Source organism: Pleurodeles waltl, chromosome 7 (genome assembly GCF_031143425.1).
Source record: "Pleurodeles waltl isolate 20211129_DDA chromosome 7, aPleWal1.hap1.20221129, whole genome shotgun sequence".
In the NCBI taxonomy this organism is placed as follows: Eukaryota; Metazoa; Chordata; class Amphibia; order Caudata; family Salamandridae; genus Pleurodeles; species Pleurodeles waltl.
Window position 1 is genome coordinate 12912573 of NC_090446.1, and position 16100 is coordinate 12928672.

Below are 16100 nucleotides of genomic sequence, written 5' to 3' on the forward strand. Positions count from 1 at the left end.
CCCCATGGAAGAGAATGAAGGTGACCATTGAAGTGGAGGGTGAATACAATATGGAGGGAAGGAGACTCCTAGTTAAGTCTATAGGAGGCCTATGGCTTGTCTGGAGGGTGAAAATGGACAGATGGAGAGTTCCACATTCCAGATCAGCAGAAGCCTCGAGTCATTTTGTGAGACCCACCAGTTTCCAATTGAGAAAATGTAATTCAATTATTGAGAGTGAACGGGCAAAGCACAGAAACTATCACTTTTAGCAGAATACATAGAAGAAAAACTGGCAGTGTGTGCCTTTAGAAAGGAGAGAGCCATGGAACATGGGCAGGAAGAAAGGACTAGTGACCCTTCCTGTGATGAATGCTGTGTCTGATCAATGAAAGCAGCAGGAGAGCCTTCGAATCACGTGCACATGTATGTCATTTCACGTCCCCACACCCCTGAGTCCCTGTTATCATAACACTAATGGGCTCCACTGGGAGGTGCATGAGGAAGGCACAGGTGCAAGGGTTGTAGGAGGACTGGAGAAACCACTGCACAGAGCCAGGCTCTTCTCTGCTCCAATGGGGCCGGTGTGTGTGTTTAGTAAACACCACTGAACACACTCAGTCCAAGGCCTTGCCCAGCAGGCTCCATCACTGAATATTGCTCACCTTGCCTGCATCCTGCTGGGGCATCCCTTCCCCGATCTCCATGGCAGCCCTGCTGGAGCTGCCACCGAGGAGAGGAGGGGTAGCTCGGTGGGTGACGGGGCTGCACTGACGCCCACTCAGTCTAACCACAGAAGCAGCAGCTCCACAGCTCCCAGGACAGCTCTGCTGTGCAGGGTGAGATCTGAGCCATGCACCATTGCGCATGTGTGGATGTGAAACGCAGCCCGTCGCGCATGCTCAGAGCGAGAAGTCAAAGCCGAACAGCTCCAAAACGTCTCGCGCTCAAGTGCGCATGCGCACAAAGAACGCGGAAGCATGGCGCATGCTTAGAGCGATACGCCAAGCAAGAGCCCCGCAACTCCCACGGACACCTCTGTGGACAAGCTGGAGTGTGAGCAATGCTCATTGACCGCGCGCAGATGAATAATACCGCTCCGAAGCGCAAGCTCAAAGTGAGACGTCAAGGCCCACCTCCCAGGACAGTTATCGTGCAGGCTGGAATGTTGGGCCATGTTCCAGTGGGCATGCGCAGATGGGGATAACGACTTCGCTGCGCACGCTCAGAGTGAGACGTCGTGCGGCTTGTTGACACCGGCCGCGTGCTCGCATGCTTCCTGGATAACACGGCGCTTGGAACTTCCTTGAAGCTCTGTGTCGGCCACTTCCGGTTCCGGACTGAAGCTGCCCTAAAGGAGACGAGCAGAGGGCTGGAGGGCAAGGCGCAGGGAGTGTGATGAAAGAGGGAGTGAGGAAGAGAAGGGAGTAACGCGTGAGGGAAGAGAGGGCCGACTAGGAGGGGAAGAGGTCAGCTTTTAGAGAAAGTACTGGGAAGAAGAAATGAACCACGTTTCAATGGAAAGAGAATCTGTAGAGAGGAAGGCCGCAGAGCAGACTGAGCACTCGTTGAATCAACATACAAGAGGGGAGGAATGTAAGGAGAGAGGTGGCAGGAGCCCCAGGCCGCCGTCAGATCACCGCCCTCCCTGCGCCTTCCCGAAACACACCTGAAACACATTCATACACCTGTTCACCGCACTATAATACACAACCCCTCACACCCACACAAACCTTTGCGAATATCACCATGAGCTAGAGACCCAAGGACCCTCAAACCACTGCACATTGAGCATAAATATCACACATTGCACGCACCCCCTCAACAGCCATTGAAGAACCGGGAAAGGTGGCCTCACCTCTCCCAGCGGTGGAGGGGACACCCTAAGTCTTCAGGGTCCTTTACCAGCAGAGAACACAACAGACGGAGTCACAACTGATGAAAAAGAGAAGAGTTTTATTAACAACATATAATAGCTCGAGCTAAGCACAGAGTCCCAGGACAGTCTGATGGACTTTCCTACGGAGGCTGGCTGCTTCATTCCGCAGCGTACAATCTTATATAGTTAAGCTGTCCCCCAGTCAGGAAGCCACCCCTCCCCATCTTGTGAGCGCAAAAGCTTCAGTCAGCTCTCCCTTTGACCCGGGAGCATCCTGCTGACGTACACACGTTAGATTTCGTTTTTCCTGCCTGCACTCCCACTGTCTCAGGAGTATCCTGCTGATATACAGGCAAAGTGAAAGTTCATCTATCAAAAGTTAGTCTTTCAAGGCCTGTCTGATAATTTACAAGGATATCTTGGGTGAAAGGCTCCTGGAATGTGGTGGTACGAGGTACAGTTTTGTTTTTGCACAGAGATAAGCAGGATGCAGCTGTGGCTCGGTATTTCTAAGAGTCAGCTTAATTAAGATAGAGTGGAGAGGCCTGGATCACGAGAAGGTTTAGTAAAAGCAAAGTTCACAGAAAAGTCAACTTGCACAGTTCGATGAGGAGTCAGCTTTGTCAAGCACATGGCAATAGTAAATGAATATCCAAAATGGTGCCTGAGGGAGACCATTTTGGATTACTATTTAACACCATCCACCCGCACTGCACCTCACACACATAGCACGTTCCCCACAACATGTCGCCCCAAGCACTGATGCTTCACCGACAAAGAGTTGCGGGTCATGGTGGACGAGATCGTCAGAGTAGAGCCACAACTGATGGGAGCACAAGTCCAGCAAACATTGATAGCCAGAAAAACAGAGCTATGGCAGAGGATCGTTGACAGGGTGAACCCAATTGGCAGCTACCCACGCACAAGGGAGGATATCAGGAAGATGTGGAACGACCTCAGGGGGAAGGTCCGTTCCATGGCGTCCAGGCACAACATAGCACTCAACAGGACTGGTGATGGACCCCTACCTCCTTCCCTTGACTTGACATCCTGGAAGGAGAAGGACTTGGAAATCATGCATCCGGAGGGCCTGACTGGAATCATTGGAGGGCTTGACTCGGTAAGGAAATAACTACCCCCCTATGCACTAACCACTCCAGTCTTGCATGCCTCCCAACAACCCACCACTCCCCATCCCGTCATAAACCACAGGAATTCACCCCCCACTGTCACCCCACCTTCCCACTCTGCATGCCACACCACCCCTCTCCCACCATCCACACCCTCCCGCATGCCAAACCTTTACTACCTCCTCAACTACCACTCCCACAATCCATTACTATGCACGCCAGATCCGAGTCACACTCACACCTCACAATGGAGCACCCGCATGGACAACCATCCCACAGCCCACCCCAACTGCTAGCCAACACCGCCTCACTATCTATGGCAATTACAGCAATGTCAAACAGCACACTCACGACCACAAATTAAATGACAAGCATGGCCCAAAGCCCATACACCATGCAGTTCCTGCAGTGCTGCAAATGTCATTGCTATGGGACGAGGATGAGTGACTTGTGGAAGGGCCTGGCTGAGGGCTCTGAGGCCAACTGGAATGTTGATATGTGCGCATGTCCATGAGATGTGCTGTGTCCAATGCAGTCCCTTAGATGCCAAGCTACATGACTGTCTCCTATTCTCCGTGTCATCCCTGAAGGTGAGCGCCCAACAGAAGAAGGGGATTTGGCGTGCCATCGCTAAGCAAATGCATACCCTGGAGGTCCATGCCCAGCGGAGCACCCACTGCAGGAAGCAGTGGGAGGACCTGAGACGCTGGGCGCGAAAGACCGGTGAGGCCCAGCTAGGGACGTCATCCCATGCGAGGGAGGGGTGCACGTTAGACCCTGACCCCCTGATGTCCCGCATTTTGGCGGTGGCATACCCTGAGGTGGATGGGCATTTGAGGGCAGCACAACAGCCACAAGGGGGTGAGTCCACATCCATACTCCGGTCCTGTGGTGTGTGATAGGTGCAACCTGGGCAGTGTGTGAAGGCAGTGGAATGTGTGCTAGGGGTCTACTTTCGGACTAGGCCTGGGACACATTGAGGTCGGATGTGCTATATCCATGTGTGAAGATGCCGTGCAGGATGTGAGTTGAGGCAAACTGAACTGCTAAGGAGTATCAATGACATGGCAACTGTGAAGTAGATGAGCTGGGTATTTGTTGGAGGCAGGGATCCTGCATCTGGAGTTCACACACATTGTACTCCCAACTATCCGAACTGTGTTGCTGGATCCGTATCCCCATTTGCTGGATGATGGCATGTGGCGTATGTGTAGTTTGCGTAGTCTGAGGTTGCACATCAAACAGCTAGATGTGCATGAGTTATGTGGCTGTGCAAGTATGCCTCCAAACGCCCGCAGAGTGTATACTTTGGGTCTTGTGATTGTAAGGAGACATGGTCCAATGGGCTGGTTCCGACCATGTGTTGAGGGCATGGCTTTCATCCTGTGCAGGATTGGATGTGTATTAGCATGAGTGAAATTCATGTGCATGGCAAAAGTAGCACGCAAGGGCTGCTATTGGAGTTTCATGTGTGAGTGAAGGCATGTCAGGTCATGACATGGCATTGGGGTATGTTGTAGTGAGTTGTGTGGGACTGTTGTGCTGACATTGACAATTTGCTCCCTGTCCCTCTTTCTCCCACCCGGTCTGTCACTGTACCACCCTCCCTCCCTGTCCTCCTCTGTCTTTGTGTGCATCAGCATCATTTGGCGGAGGAGAAGGGGCACCGGCAAGTGGGAAGCAGCATCCCATGGGACCCTGGAGGCTGAGACCAGCTGAGCCGAGCAGACCAGTGGGACGGAGGGTGAGGGGTAGCATCACTGGGGTGACAGGATCAACTACACCATCATCCAATTCTACCTCCGATGGTGAATCCCTGATGGTGGTGGAACCTTCAGGCCCTCTGCCTACACCATCCATGTCCGCTACCCCCTTTACCAGCACCGCCCTCCCTGTACCTCCCTATCAGCAGCGCCCTCGCCCCCATCCTCAACACCTCAATTGCCATGGCCACCATTCCTGAAGCATGAAAGCACGCAAAAGTAAAACCCCTCCTTAAAAAGCTGTCCTCCAATGCTGGTGGACTCAAAAAGTACAGCCCAATCTCGCTGCTACCCTTCCCAGCCAAGGTACTGGAAAGAGCCATCAACCAACAGCTCTCTGAACACCTAGAAGAACATAACCTGCTGGACGCCTCCCAAGCAGGTTTTCTGTGCCAACCAGAGCACAGAGACCACCCTGGTTGCAGCAACTTACGAAATCAGAGCCCTCCTTGACTGCGGAGAGAAGGCAGCCCATATCCTCCTTGACCTCTCAGCAGCTTTCAACACTGCCTCCCACCACACCCTCATCACCAGACTCCACCACATAGGGATTCGGAGCAGCGCCCTCAAATGGATCCTCGCCTTCCTCATGGGCTGCACCCAGTGAGTTCACCTGCCTTCCTACACCTCCGAACCTAAAAACATCCTCTGCGACGTCCCCCAGGAATCTTCTCTCAGCCCCACCCTCTTCAACACCTACATGACACCTTTGGCAGACATACTACGCAGCCACGAACTCAACATCTTTTCATACGCTGAGGACACGCAGATTATCCTATCACTTTCCGGAGACCACACCATCCCCAAAACCAATTTCAGCAGCACCATGACCAATGTGGCAGAGTGGATGAGAGGCCCCTGCCTACAACTGAATACAGACAGACAGAAGTAATCATCTTCGGAAACAATCATCCACCTGGGACGACACCTGGTGGCCCGCCACTCTCGGGCTAGCCCCGACCCCTACAGACCATGCCCACAACCTCAGTATCATCATCGACAATGGGCTCACCTTCAAACCTAAGACAAAAACAGTTGCCGCCACCTGCTTCCTCATCCTCCGCATGCTGTAAAAGATCTTCAGATGGATCCCTTTCAAAACCAGAAGAATGGTAACCCAGGCCCTCATCTCCAGCAGGCTGGGCTACAGCAATACGCTCTACATGGGAGTCACCACCAAAATTCTCAACCACCTCCAAATCATACAGAACTCCTCAGCAATACTCATCCTCGATCTCCCCAAATGCACCAGAATTACCCCGCACCTTAGAAGTCTACACTGTCTGCCCAGCCAGAAGAGATGCAGATTAAAGGTCTTAACCCTTGCTTTCAAGGCCCTACACAACATCAGACCAAAACACTTCAACCACGGACTGGCCTTTCACCAACCCACCCGAGAACTATAGTCCGCCTCCCTCGCCCAAGCACATGTCTCCTGTTGGCCGCTCATTCTCCTTTCTCGCCTGAAAAACCTGGAACGACCTCCCCTCCTACCTACGAATCACTCAGTCCCATACTAAATTCAGGAAGAAGCTCAAGGCATGGTTTTTTGACAATGAGATACAAATAGCACCCCTTCCTCCCCCGCCCCAGGGTGATAATCCTAGCTGAATTTCAGCATTTTCACAGGTTACAATCACCTTAAAACTCACTACAATTCCTAATTTTTAGTATGATGCCACCAACAAATGATTAATATTGTGACTAAAACCTGTTATCACCTTTATATTTGTTCCTTTTCGTGACCCTCAAAACCAGGCATTCACTACAGTCAGTTTCAGTGGGACAAAAATGGCGGAGACTTTTCACCAAAAATCCTTTCGCAGGTATGCTTCTTGTAACCTTCTACCCAAATAGTCCCATGAAAAACACACCATCTAAAGAAAAGGTTTGTTAATTTTACTGCAAGTCTTAAGGCCTGATTTACAATAGCAATATTATTATCTGAAAGGGGGGTGAGCGTCCCAAATAGTTGTTGACTGGGAGAGTTATACCCAAGGCGACCCAGTCAGTAACTACTGTGGAGTGCCCACCCCCTTGGGTAAAATTGCTTAAGTATATACTCCATGCTGGGTTTTGGCAAAGAAATCTGCATACATGCCAATCGAAGACTGAAAGGCCTTATTGACAGAAAAAGTAATAATCTATAAATCAGAAATTTGGCTAGCCAGTGTTCCCCTCCCTCATTGAGCAAGCTTGTAAAGCAGAAGCAAGATGCAAATATATATCAATCAGTACACATGTTTTTAGTATAATCTTTTTTTTTTATTGCACTAGCAGGACCCTAGTCTGAGTTCTTGGAATCCAGAAAGGGTGGCATTCAAATGATTCCAGAAAAGTACATTTTATTGGCGGAGCAATCTCTTATTGGTTTTTCATGCTTCGGGAGCCAAGATGCTCCACAACAGAGAGGAACACTTCCTGTGAGTAATGTTAGCTTGAGCAAAAAAGCATGGATGAAGCAGACTACATACACTAATGCTAGTGAATATGATTTTATGCTTTCACAAGGGTTTTGTAAACAATTCTTTATTCTAGAACCCCTCGTACACTAAAGCTGCAGAGAGCCTCAACAGCTGAATTCTGTGAGAATGTTTTCACTCGCAGGGTTCTAGTTCATTCCCACAATACTTACAATGTCTTCACAGAGGTTTATACATTCATCAACACAGTTTACTCCTTTATATCTGAGAAACTTAAGGGTGATTAAGCTTTTTATGAACAGAATATGAACATGTCTGCTGTCAGAAAAAACATTTATAATGAATCATTTTTCAGGATTATCGCTGAAATGTCCAGTTCATTCAGAAAATAACAGTGGAAGTAAGCACCCCATGAAGAGGTGGCAGGGAAGGCTCATGGTGTTTGCATTGAGATCAGGTCTTTGTGTCTTCAGGTCTTTGTGTCTTCATGATGTGATGATGCTGATTGGTCCTTGTCAAGCCTCCCACTGTGACATCATGGCTCTGAACTGCTGGGTCTCCAGCATCTGCCTGGAGACCTCTTTTTAGTATCAGGGCCGGCTGCCATTAACAGCAAGGCAGCAGCAGGGAGAACAAGAATTAAGAAAGAAAAGTGTCCAGAAGCTGCTGCTTAGAAACACCAAGGAGGACCCTCCCGCAGAAAACCACCATTTATTTAAGTGGCTCGATTCCCAAGAAGGAAACACCGTACCTAGGCATTTGTCGCTGCATAGGAGCACTTCCACTTCCTGCTGCCTTAGCTCGCATTCAGATTCTACACGAAAGAGCAAAGGTAACCACTTATTATTATGAAAAATACAAATTAAACTTGCTGTCTTTTTTTCTCAGTACTCCTGATCATGGAATGATGAACATGATTTCTCCAAAGCAATCCGAAAGTAAAATTATTGCATAAGCTCTTACCCTTTATCTTCTGTCATGTTTTGCCTTATTTCTGTGGATGTCTGCTTCATTTTAGTTCCGTGCCATGAACACACACGTGATTTGTGTATTGATCCTGGGGTGAGGGGGACACCCCTAATCTGGAATATTGTCATCGTGCAGAAACCTTGTGATTGTAGATAGTACTTTCTTCCCCTGATGACAGGCTGACTCGCTTTGCAGATGGGGAGCATGCTACTCCCTGGAAGCCCAATATCAGCAAAATTGTCAAGCACGGAATTACATTTAGTAAGTTGTTCTGTTCAGTCTCATATAATTTGTAGTTAGCTTTCCAGGCAAATTTGTTCAAATTCCATATGTTGAGGATAAATAAATGAAACTGTTGAACAGTTTCCCCTATTAAGCATATAGATTACATTTGTCATGGTTTCTAGTTTCATAGTTTTGCAGTTAATGCTAAGCTATTTACACCATTAGATAGATTATTTAATATAGTAACAGATGGCTGTGTCATGCAGTTATTTGTCTATTTCCCCTACCTGGTATGCAGCGGTAGATGGAGGACATTAATGATATCTAGGGGTGAAATCCCTTGCTGAATATTTGACTACAGAGAGTCCCCCTCTCCCTTTTCTATGGGGCCTATCATTCCTTAAACTAGCATAGTACCCTTAAGCTACTTGGCAAATAATACAGTTTTCACAGAGTTAAACAGAATAAAATATCAGAAGCGTAAAAGACTGAGTTCTAGATCAAAATAGGGCAAAGGTGAATTTAATTACAGAATTGGTAATATTTTGTACAGAGAGAAATGCATGAAATACCATGAAGGCTCATTTACAGAATTACAGATAATGTAAAATCATAAAACATAAGAATCCTATGTTAGGCAGAATCTAAGTAAGAATTGTAAGTTTCAAACTCATAAACAGTACTGACAGCATCTCATTAGCAAGTACAACTCTGGGGAAAATGGAAAGTCACCGACAAGGAAAATAATGAAAGAATCACCAAAAATCTAAGGGGGTTATTCTAACTTTGGAGGAGTGTTAATCCGTCCCAAAAGTGACGGATATACCACCAGCCGTATTACGAGTTCCATAGGATATAATGGACTCGTAATACGGCTGGTGGTAAATCCGTCACTTTTCCGTCACTTTTGGGGCGGATTAACACCTCCTCCAAAGTTAGAATAACCCCCAAAATCCTCAAAAATCTCCCCAAATGCAGAAACCCATAGGTTTTGTAGAGAAATCACACAAGCTATTAGTAGAGTCTGAAAATTCAGCTGAGTATGATCATGGTTTGGGTTGCATTGGCAAATCAGAAACCACAACGTAATACTCTAAAACTTTAGAGCTAACACATTTCTTAAGGTAACAGAAATCTTCCATCTACTCTCTCAGCGTCTGTACCACGGAGACACAACAAAAAATGAAACATCTCTCAAAAATGGTTCATAGAATTAGCACTTTACACTAACGTTCCCAGCAGAAATCCTTGAAAATGATGCTTTGAGTACACGATGAAAGCTTAATTCAAAATGCATGTCTTCGAACAACATTGTACATTGCAAGTACTTTTTCTTTTAAAAATCCCACCTACAGTAAAATGTTTATATTTGTATATTATGTATTAATATTACAAAATGTTAAATAAATTTTTAAATTAATAAAATGTTAACACACACACACACATATATATATATATATATATATATATATATATATATATATATATATGTATAATATATAATTTTATTTTTACACTATTTTCTATAGATTCTCATGTGTGTATTGTAGTGCCTATGAGTGACCATATGTGGTGCTGGACTTACTCCAGGGCTAGGCTGAAGTACATTTACTACTATTTTATTGCCTTTTTAATACATTTACATTTATTTAAAATATTTAAAATAGTACATATTTATTAATTGTAAAATATTTAACAGCCTTTTTAAAAAAATTAAGTTATATTTATATTTTTAACTATTTAAAATTATATAAGTTACTTTAACATTATGTCCTATAGGATTTTATTTTCTATGAGTGGGTGTTGCAATATCAGTGATAAGGACTTACTACAAAGGTGTAAGTTACTACAAAAATGTAAGTTGCTTCAAAAGCACAGTTTGTAAATACCAAAAAGTATTAAACTTACTCAGAAATGTAAACTTACTCAAAATGCAGTTTGTGAATCAAGCCCTCCACGGTTAAAGTCAAATTTAAAAAAAAGTGTCAAAGTGTAGTCCACAGTAGTCATATTTGCCCCACAACCTTTTGAATAAGTTTCATCTGTTCCTAACAGGACACAGTGGTGCGCTCCATAGTGATTAGGTTGGAAAGTTCAAACCCATAAAAGACACACAGGAGTATGTCGCTAGCTGTTTTTCTTGCTTTCTTTAATCCAATGTGTTGTTAACTCTTTCGCAGCCAAGGACATAACGGTTACGTCCTTGGCTGCGGTGCTGAGGCGCCAAGGACGTAACTGTTACGTCCTTGGACCGGTTTGAGCCTCGGCGCCCACAGGGCAGGGATGGAAGGGGAATCACTTCTCCTTCCACCCCCTCTCCCTCTTGACCCACCTGTGGTGTCTGATGACATCAGCGCATGATTGCGCGCTGACCTCATAAGAGGCCTACCCCTCCCCGCTGGAGCATTTCTCCTCCGAACACGTGGAGGGGCGAGAGAGGCATAAAAGGAGAGGAAAAGCCTTTCCTTTCCTTTCATGTCTCAGCATTTTGGCAGCAGAGATGCCCACTAGACACCAGGGAGTTTTTTTTGTTATGTTTACTTATAAGGGGAGTGGCCGCTTGGGCAAGGGCTACTCCCCAGGGGGGCAATTTATTTTTGGGCCATTTCTACCCCCCCACCCCCAGGGGCAGATCGGCCTATTATAATTAGGACGATCTGCCCCCAGGAGGGGCAGAAACTGCTAGACAACAGGGATAAATTGTTTTTGTTTCTTTTTTTTTTTTTTTTTTTATATGTGGGGAGCGACCCCTTAGGCAAGGGTCGCTCCCCCGGGGGCAGAATTCATTTTAGGCCATTTCTGTCCCCCTTGGGGGCAGATCGGCCTATTTTTATTACGCCAATCTGCCCCCAGGGGGGCAGAAACCACTAGACACCAGGGAATTTTTTTCAAATGTATATTTATAAATAAGGGAAGCGGCCCCTTTGGCAAGGGCCGCTCCCCAGGGGGCCAATTTATTTTTAGGCCCTAGAACAAGGGATTTTGTTTTTTGTGTGTTTATTTTTTTATATGTGGGAACCGACCCCTTAGGCAAGGGTCAATCCCCTGGGGGCAAAAGGAACTCTAGGCCATTTCTGCCACCCTTGGGAGCAGATTAGCCTATTTTTATTAGGCCAAAATCCCCCCCACCAGGGATTTTTTTTTGTTAGTTTCACGTGAGGGGACCGACCCCTTAGGCAAGGGTCGCTCCTCTGGGGTGGGGAGGCAAATTTGTTTTAGGCCATTTCTGCCCCTAGGGGGGCAGAAACCCCTAGACACCAGGGATTTTTTTGTGTGTGCTTATTTTACTTTTTTATATGTGGGGAGCGACCCCTTAGGCAAGGGTCGCTCCCCTGGGGACAAATTGTCTTTAGGCCACTTCTGTACACCTTGGGGGCAGATCGGCCTATTTTTATTACACCAATCGGGCCCCAAGGTGTGTAAAAACCACTAGACACCAGGGATTTTTATTTTTTTGCGTCAATTTCACGCAAGGGGAGCAACCGCTTAGGCAAGGGCCATTCCCCTGGGGGACAAAATTATTTTAGGCCATTTCTGCTCCCCTGGGCAGCAGATCAGCGTATCTCTATTAGGCCGATCTGCCCCCCGGGGCAGAAACCACTTAGGCACCAGGGATTGATGTGTGTGTTTTGTTTGGGGTGGGCAGCGCCTTGGGCAAGGGTCGCTCCCCATGGGGGCACATTACTGTTGGGCATCTCTTCCCCCCTTGGGAGCAGATTGGCCTATTTTTGGAAGGCCCATCTGCCCCCAAGGGGGCAGAAAGCCCACCCGAGACCAGGGAAGATATTTTTTTCAAAATAAGAGGGTGTGGATATGGCCATACCCCCACCCCAAAGAAATGGGGCCAAAGTTGTTCTGCCCACCAGTGGGCATATGGTGCAATAATTTCCCCTGAGCCACACCCCGGGGGGCAGAAAGTCTACTAGATGCCAGGGAGATTTAAAAAATAATAAAAAATTGTGGGGTGGTGGCTACCAACCAGTATAGGCATGGTTATCCCCGCACCCCAACTGAAGGGGGTAACAGTCTTTCAGCTCTCCCCCACATACTAAAACATCTTATCCCACGGCAAGCAAGAGGACATTTGATTATTTTGGGTTCTGGTTTTTCATTTGGGCCATTAGAGCTTGGCTAACTCTCAAAATCGTCCCACTTGGAATGGTGAGGGCTGCACTTTTTGGACTTTGGGACTCTGCATGTAGAAAAATCCACAAGACCTAGACACATCTGAAAACTAAACATCTCGGTGAGTCCAGGGTGGTGTGCTTCACATGCACCCGTGACATTTTCTTACCCACAATGCCCTGCAAACCTCCAACTTTGCTGGAAATCACACATTTTTTCCTCATTTTTGTGATGGAACCTTCCGGAATCTGCAGGAATCCACAAAATTCCTACCACCCATCATTGTCTCATCTGTACTGATAAAAATTCTCCCCACTTGTCAGCCTAGAAATGTTTTTTTCAAACTTCCCTTTTGGACCCGCGTTGGTTCCCCCTCAATTTCAACATGTTTTTGGCTCTTCTCTGTCACAGGCACTTGGCCCACCTACACAAGTGAGGTATCATTTTTACCGGGAGACTAAGAGGAACGTTGAGTGGTAGGAAATTTGTCCCGGTGCGGTGATCCCACACAGAAATGTGGGAAAATGTGATTTTTTAGCTAAGGTTGAGGTTTGCTGAGGATTCTGGGTAAGAAACTACTGGGGGATCCACGCAAGTCACACCTCCATGGACTCCCTCCGGTGTCTAGTTTTCAGAAATGTCTGGGTTTGGTAGGTTTCCCTGTATGGCTGCTGAGCCCAGGGCCAAAAACGCAGGTGCCCTTCCCCCAGCAAAAACAGGTAGTTTTGTATTTGATCATTTTGATGTGTCAAGATAGTGTTTTGGGGCATTTCCTTTCGTGGGCACTAGGCCTACCCATACAAGTGAAGTACCATTTTTATCGGGACACACGAGGGAACGCTGAATGGGAGGAAATTTGTGGCTCTTGTCAGATTCCAGGACTTTCTGTCACCGAAATGTGAGGAAAAAGTGTTTTTTGGCCAAATTTTGAGATTTGCAAAGGATTCTGGGTAACCAATCAATCAATCAATCATTTGTAGAGCGTGCTACTCACCCACAAGGGTTTCAAGGCGCTGAGGGGGGCAGGGCGAGTTGCTACTGCTCGAACAACCAGCTCTTGAGGCATCTCCTGAAGGTCAGCAGGTCCTGGGTCTGCCGTAGGTGGATGGGGAAGGGTGTTCCATGTCTTGGCGGCGAGGTGGGGGAACGATCTGCCGCCGGCTGTAGTCCTGTGGAACGGTGGCGAGGGCGAGGTTGGCGGAGTGGAGCTGTCTGTTAGGGGTGTAGAAAGTGAGTCATTCATTGAGGTAAGCTGGACCGGTGTTGTGGAGTGCTTTGTGGGCGTGGGTGAGGAGCTTGAAGGTGATCCTCTTGTTGACGGGGAGCCAGTGCAGGTCTCTTAGGTGGGCTGTGATGTGGCTGCGGCGTGGGATGTCGAGGATGAGGCGTGCGGAAGCGTTCTGTATACGTTGCAGTCTTTTCTGGAGTTTGGCCGTGGTTCCCACTTAGAGAGTGTTGCCATAGTCCAGTCTGCTGCTGACGAGGGCCTGGGTGACCGTCCTTCTGGTTTCGGTGGGGATCCACCTGAAGATCTTGCGGAGCATGCGGAGGGTGTTGAAGCAGGATAATGAGACGGCGTTAACTTGCTGGGTCATGGAGAGCGATGAGTCCAGGATGAATCCCAGGTTGCGTGGTGGTTGGTGGGCGTCGGAGCGGTTCCTAGAGTGGCTGGCCACCAGGATTCATCCCAGGCGGAGGGGGTGGAGCCGAGGATGAGGATCTCCATCTCGTCCGAGTTCAGTTTCAGGCGACTGCACTCCATCCAGTCGACGATGGCCTTCATTCCGTCGTGGAGGTTAGTTTTGGCAGTGGGGGGGACTTTGGTGAGTGAGAGGATTAGCTGGGTGTCATCGGCGTATGAGGCGATGTTGAGGTTGTGTGATCGGACGATGTTGGCGAGTGGTGCCATGTAGACGTTGAAAAGGGCCGGGCTGAGGGAGGATCCTTGGGGAACGCCGCAGATGGTCTCGGTGGCTTCAGAACAGAAGGGAGGGAGGCGGACTCTCTGGGTTCTGCCGGTGAGGAAGGATGTAATCCAGTCCAGGGCTTTGTAGCAGATCCCTGCGTCGTGGAGGCGTGTGCTTAGGGTGTGTGGCAGACGGTGTCGAAGGCGGCCGATTGGTCTAGGAGAATGAGGGCCGCAGTTTTGCCTCTGTCTAGCATGGTCCTGATGTCGTCGGTGGCGGTGAAGAGAGCAGTCTTGGTGCTGTGGTTGCTGCGGAAACTGGATTGGGACGGGTCCAGAGTGTTGTTGTCTTCAAGGAGGCGGGTCAATTGACTGTTGACGATCTTCTCGATGACCTTCACCGGGAATGGGAGCAGGGAGATGGGCCGTTAGTTCTTGAGATCGCTTGGGTCTGCCTTGGGTTTCTTTAGTAGGGGGTTGATTTCGGCGTGCTTCCAGCTTTCCGGGAAGGTGGCTGTCTCAAAGGAGCTGTTGAAGATCATTCGGAGTTGCGGGGCGATGATGGAGCTTGCATTGTTGAAGACGTGATGAGAGTAGGGGTCGGATGGTGAGCCGGAGTGAATGGTGTTCATGATTTTGATGGTATCATCGTCGTTGACGCGGGTCCAGGAGAGCAGGAGGTTAGTGTGGCTGGGTTCCGGTGAGACTGGGTTTGTGGGGGTCGGGGTATTGAAGCCTAGGGTAGGTCGCTCCCCTGCCCCTGCAGCGCCACCAGCTCCTGTGTGCCTTCTGCCTGTTTGCCCGTTGACTGTTTTCTGATTGCCTGATTGTTCCCCGAGTGTCTGCTGCCCTGTGTGATCGCGCTCCCCTCTTCTTTCTGTACCCCGAGTGTCTGCTGCCCTGTGTGATCGCGCTCCCCTCTTCTTTCTGTACCCCGAGTGTCTGCTGCCCTGTGTGATCGCGCTAACCTCTTCTTTCTGTACCCCGAGTGTCTGCTGCCCTGTGTGATCGCGCTCCCCTCTTCTTTCTGTACCCCGAGTGACTGTGTCCGCCGTGTCTTCCTGCCCCCACTCGCCGTTTTTTCCCCCTCGACTGTTTTTCCCACTCGCTTTTTGGCCGCCTCGTCCTTTTTCAGGCCTTTTTCTCGCCGTTTTTTCCCGCCTTCTGCTCCTCGCCTCTCCCGCTTTTTCCCGCCTTTCGCCGCTCCGCCTACCCTCCCGCCTCCCAGCTGACCCCTCCTCCCAGGCTACCCCCTTAAATGGCGGCCGCTGCGAGGCAGAGGTAGCGACCTTTGACCCCAGGGTAGGTCGCTCCCCTGCCCCCGCAGCGCCACCAGCTCCTGTGTGCCTTCTGCCTGTTTACCCGTTGACTGTTTTCTGATTGCCTGATTGTTCCCCGAGTGTCTGCTGCCCTGTGTGATCGCGCTCCCCTCTTCTTTCTGTACCCCGAGTGTCTGCTGCCCTGTGTGATCGCGCTCCCCTCTTCTTTCTGTACCCCGAGTGTCTGCTGCCCTGTGTGATCGCGCTCCCCTCTTCTTTCTGTACCCCGAGTGTCTGCTGCCCTGTGTGATCCCGCTCCCCTCTTCTTTCTGTACCCCGAGTGACTGTGTCCGCCGTGTCTTCCTGCCCCCACTCGCCGTTTTTTCCCCCTCGACTGTTTTTCCCACTCGCTTTTTGGTCGCCTCGTCCTTTTTCAGGCCTT

General features: G+C 48.8%; 2 protein-coding genes across 4 annotated transcripts in view; one reads left to right on the forward strand and one right to left on the reverse strand.

Annotated features, from left to right (window-relative positions):
* The window catches only part of LOC138303552 (zinc finger protein 132-like), a 40499-nt gene extending 39649 nt beyond the window's left edge, over window positions 1-850 (reverse strand). The window contains exon 1 of one of the 2 annotated variants that reach the window (XM_069242795.1): window positions 645-849. In XM_069242795.1, coding sequence (XP_069098896.1) covers window positions 645-848 — 204 coding nt within the window. In that variant the 5' untranslated portion in view covers window position 849. Of the gene's footprint in view, window positions 1-644 lie in introns of both variants that reach the window. The other variant, XM_069242796.1, reaches the window with a different exon arrangement.
* Window positions 851-1164: 314 nt separating this feature from the next.
* Window positions 1165-16100, forward strand: part of LOC138303553 (protein FAM118A-like) — a 204894-nt gene continuing 189958 nt past the window's right edge. Inside the window, exon 1 of one of the 2 annotated variants that reach the window (XM_069242798.1) lies at window positions 1165-2978. The gene's annotated coding sequence lies outside the window, so the exon portion shown is untranslated. The remainder of the gene's footprint in view (window positions 2979-16100) is intronic. The other variant, XM_069242797.1, reaches the window with a different exon arrangement.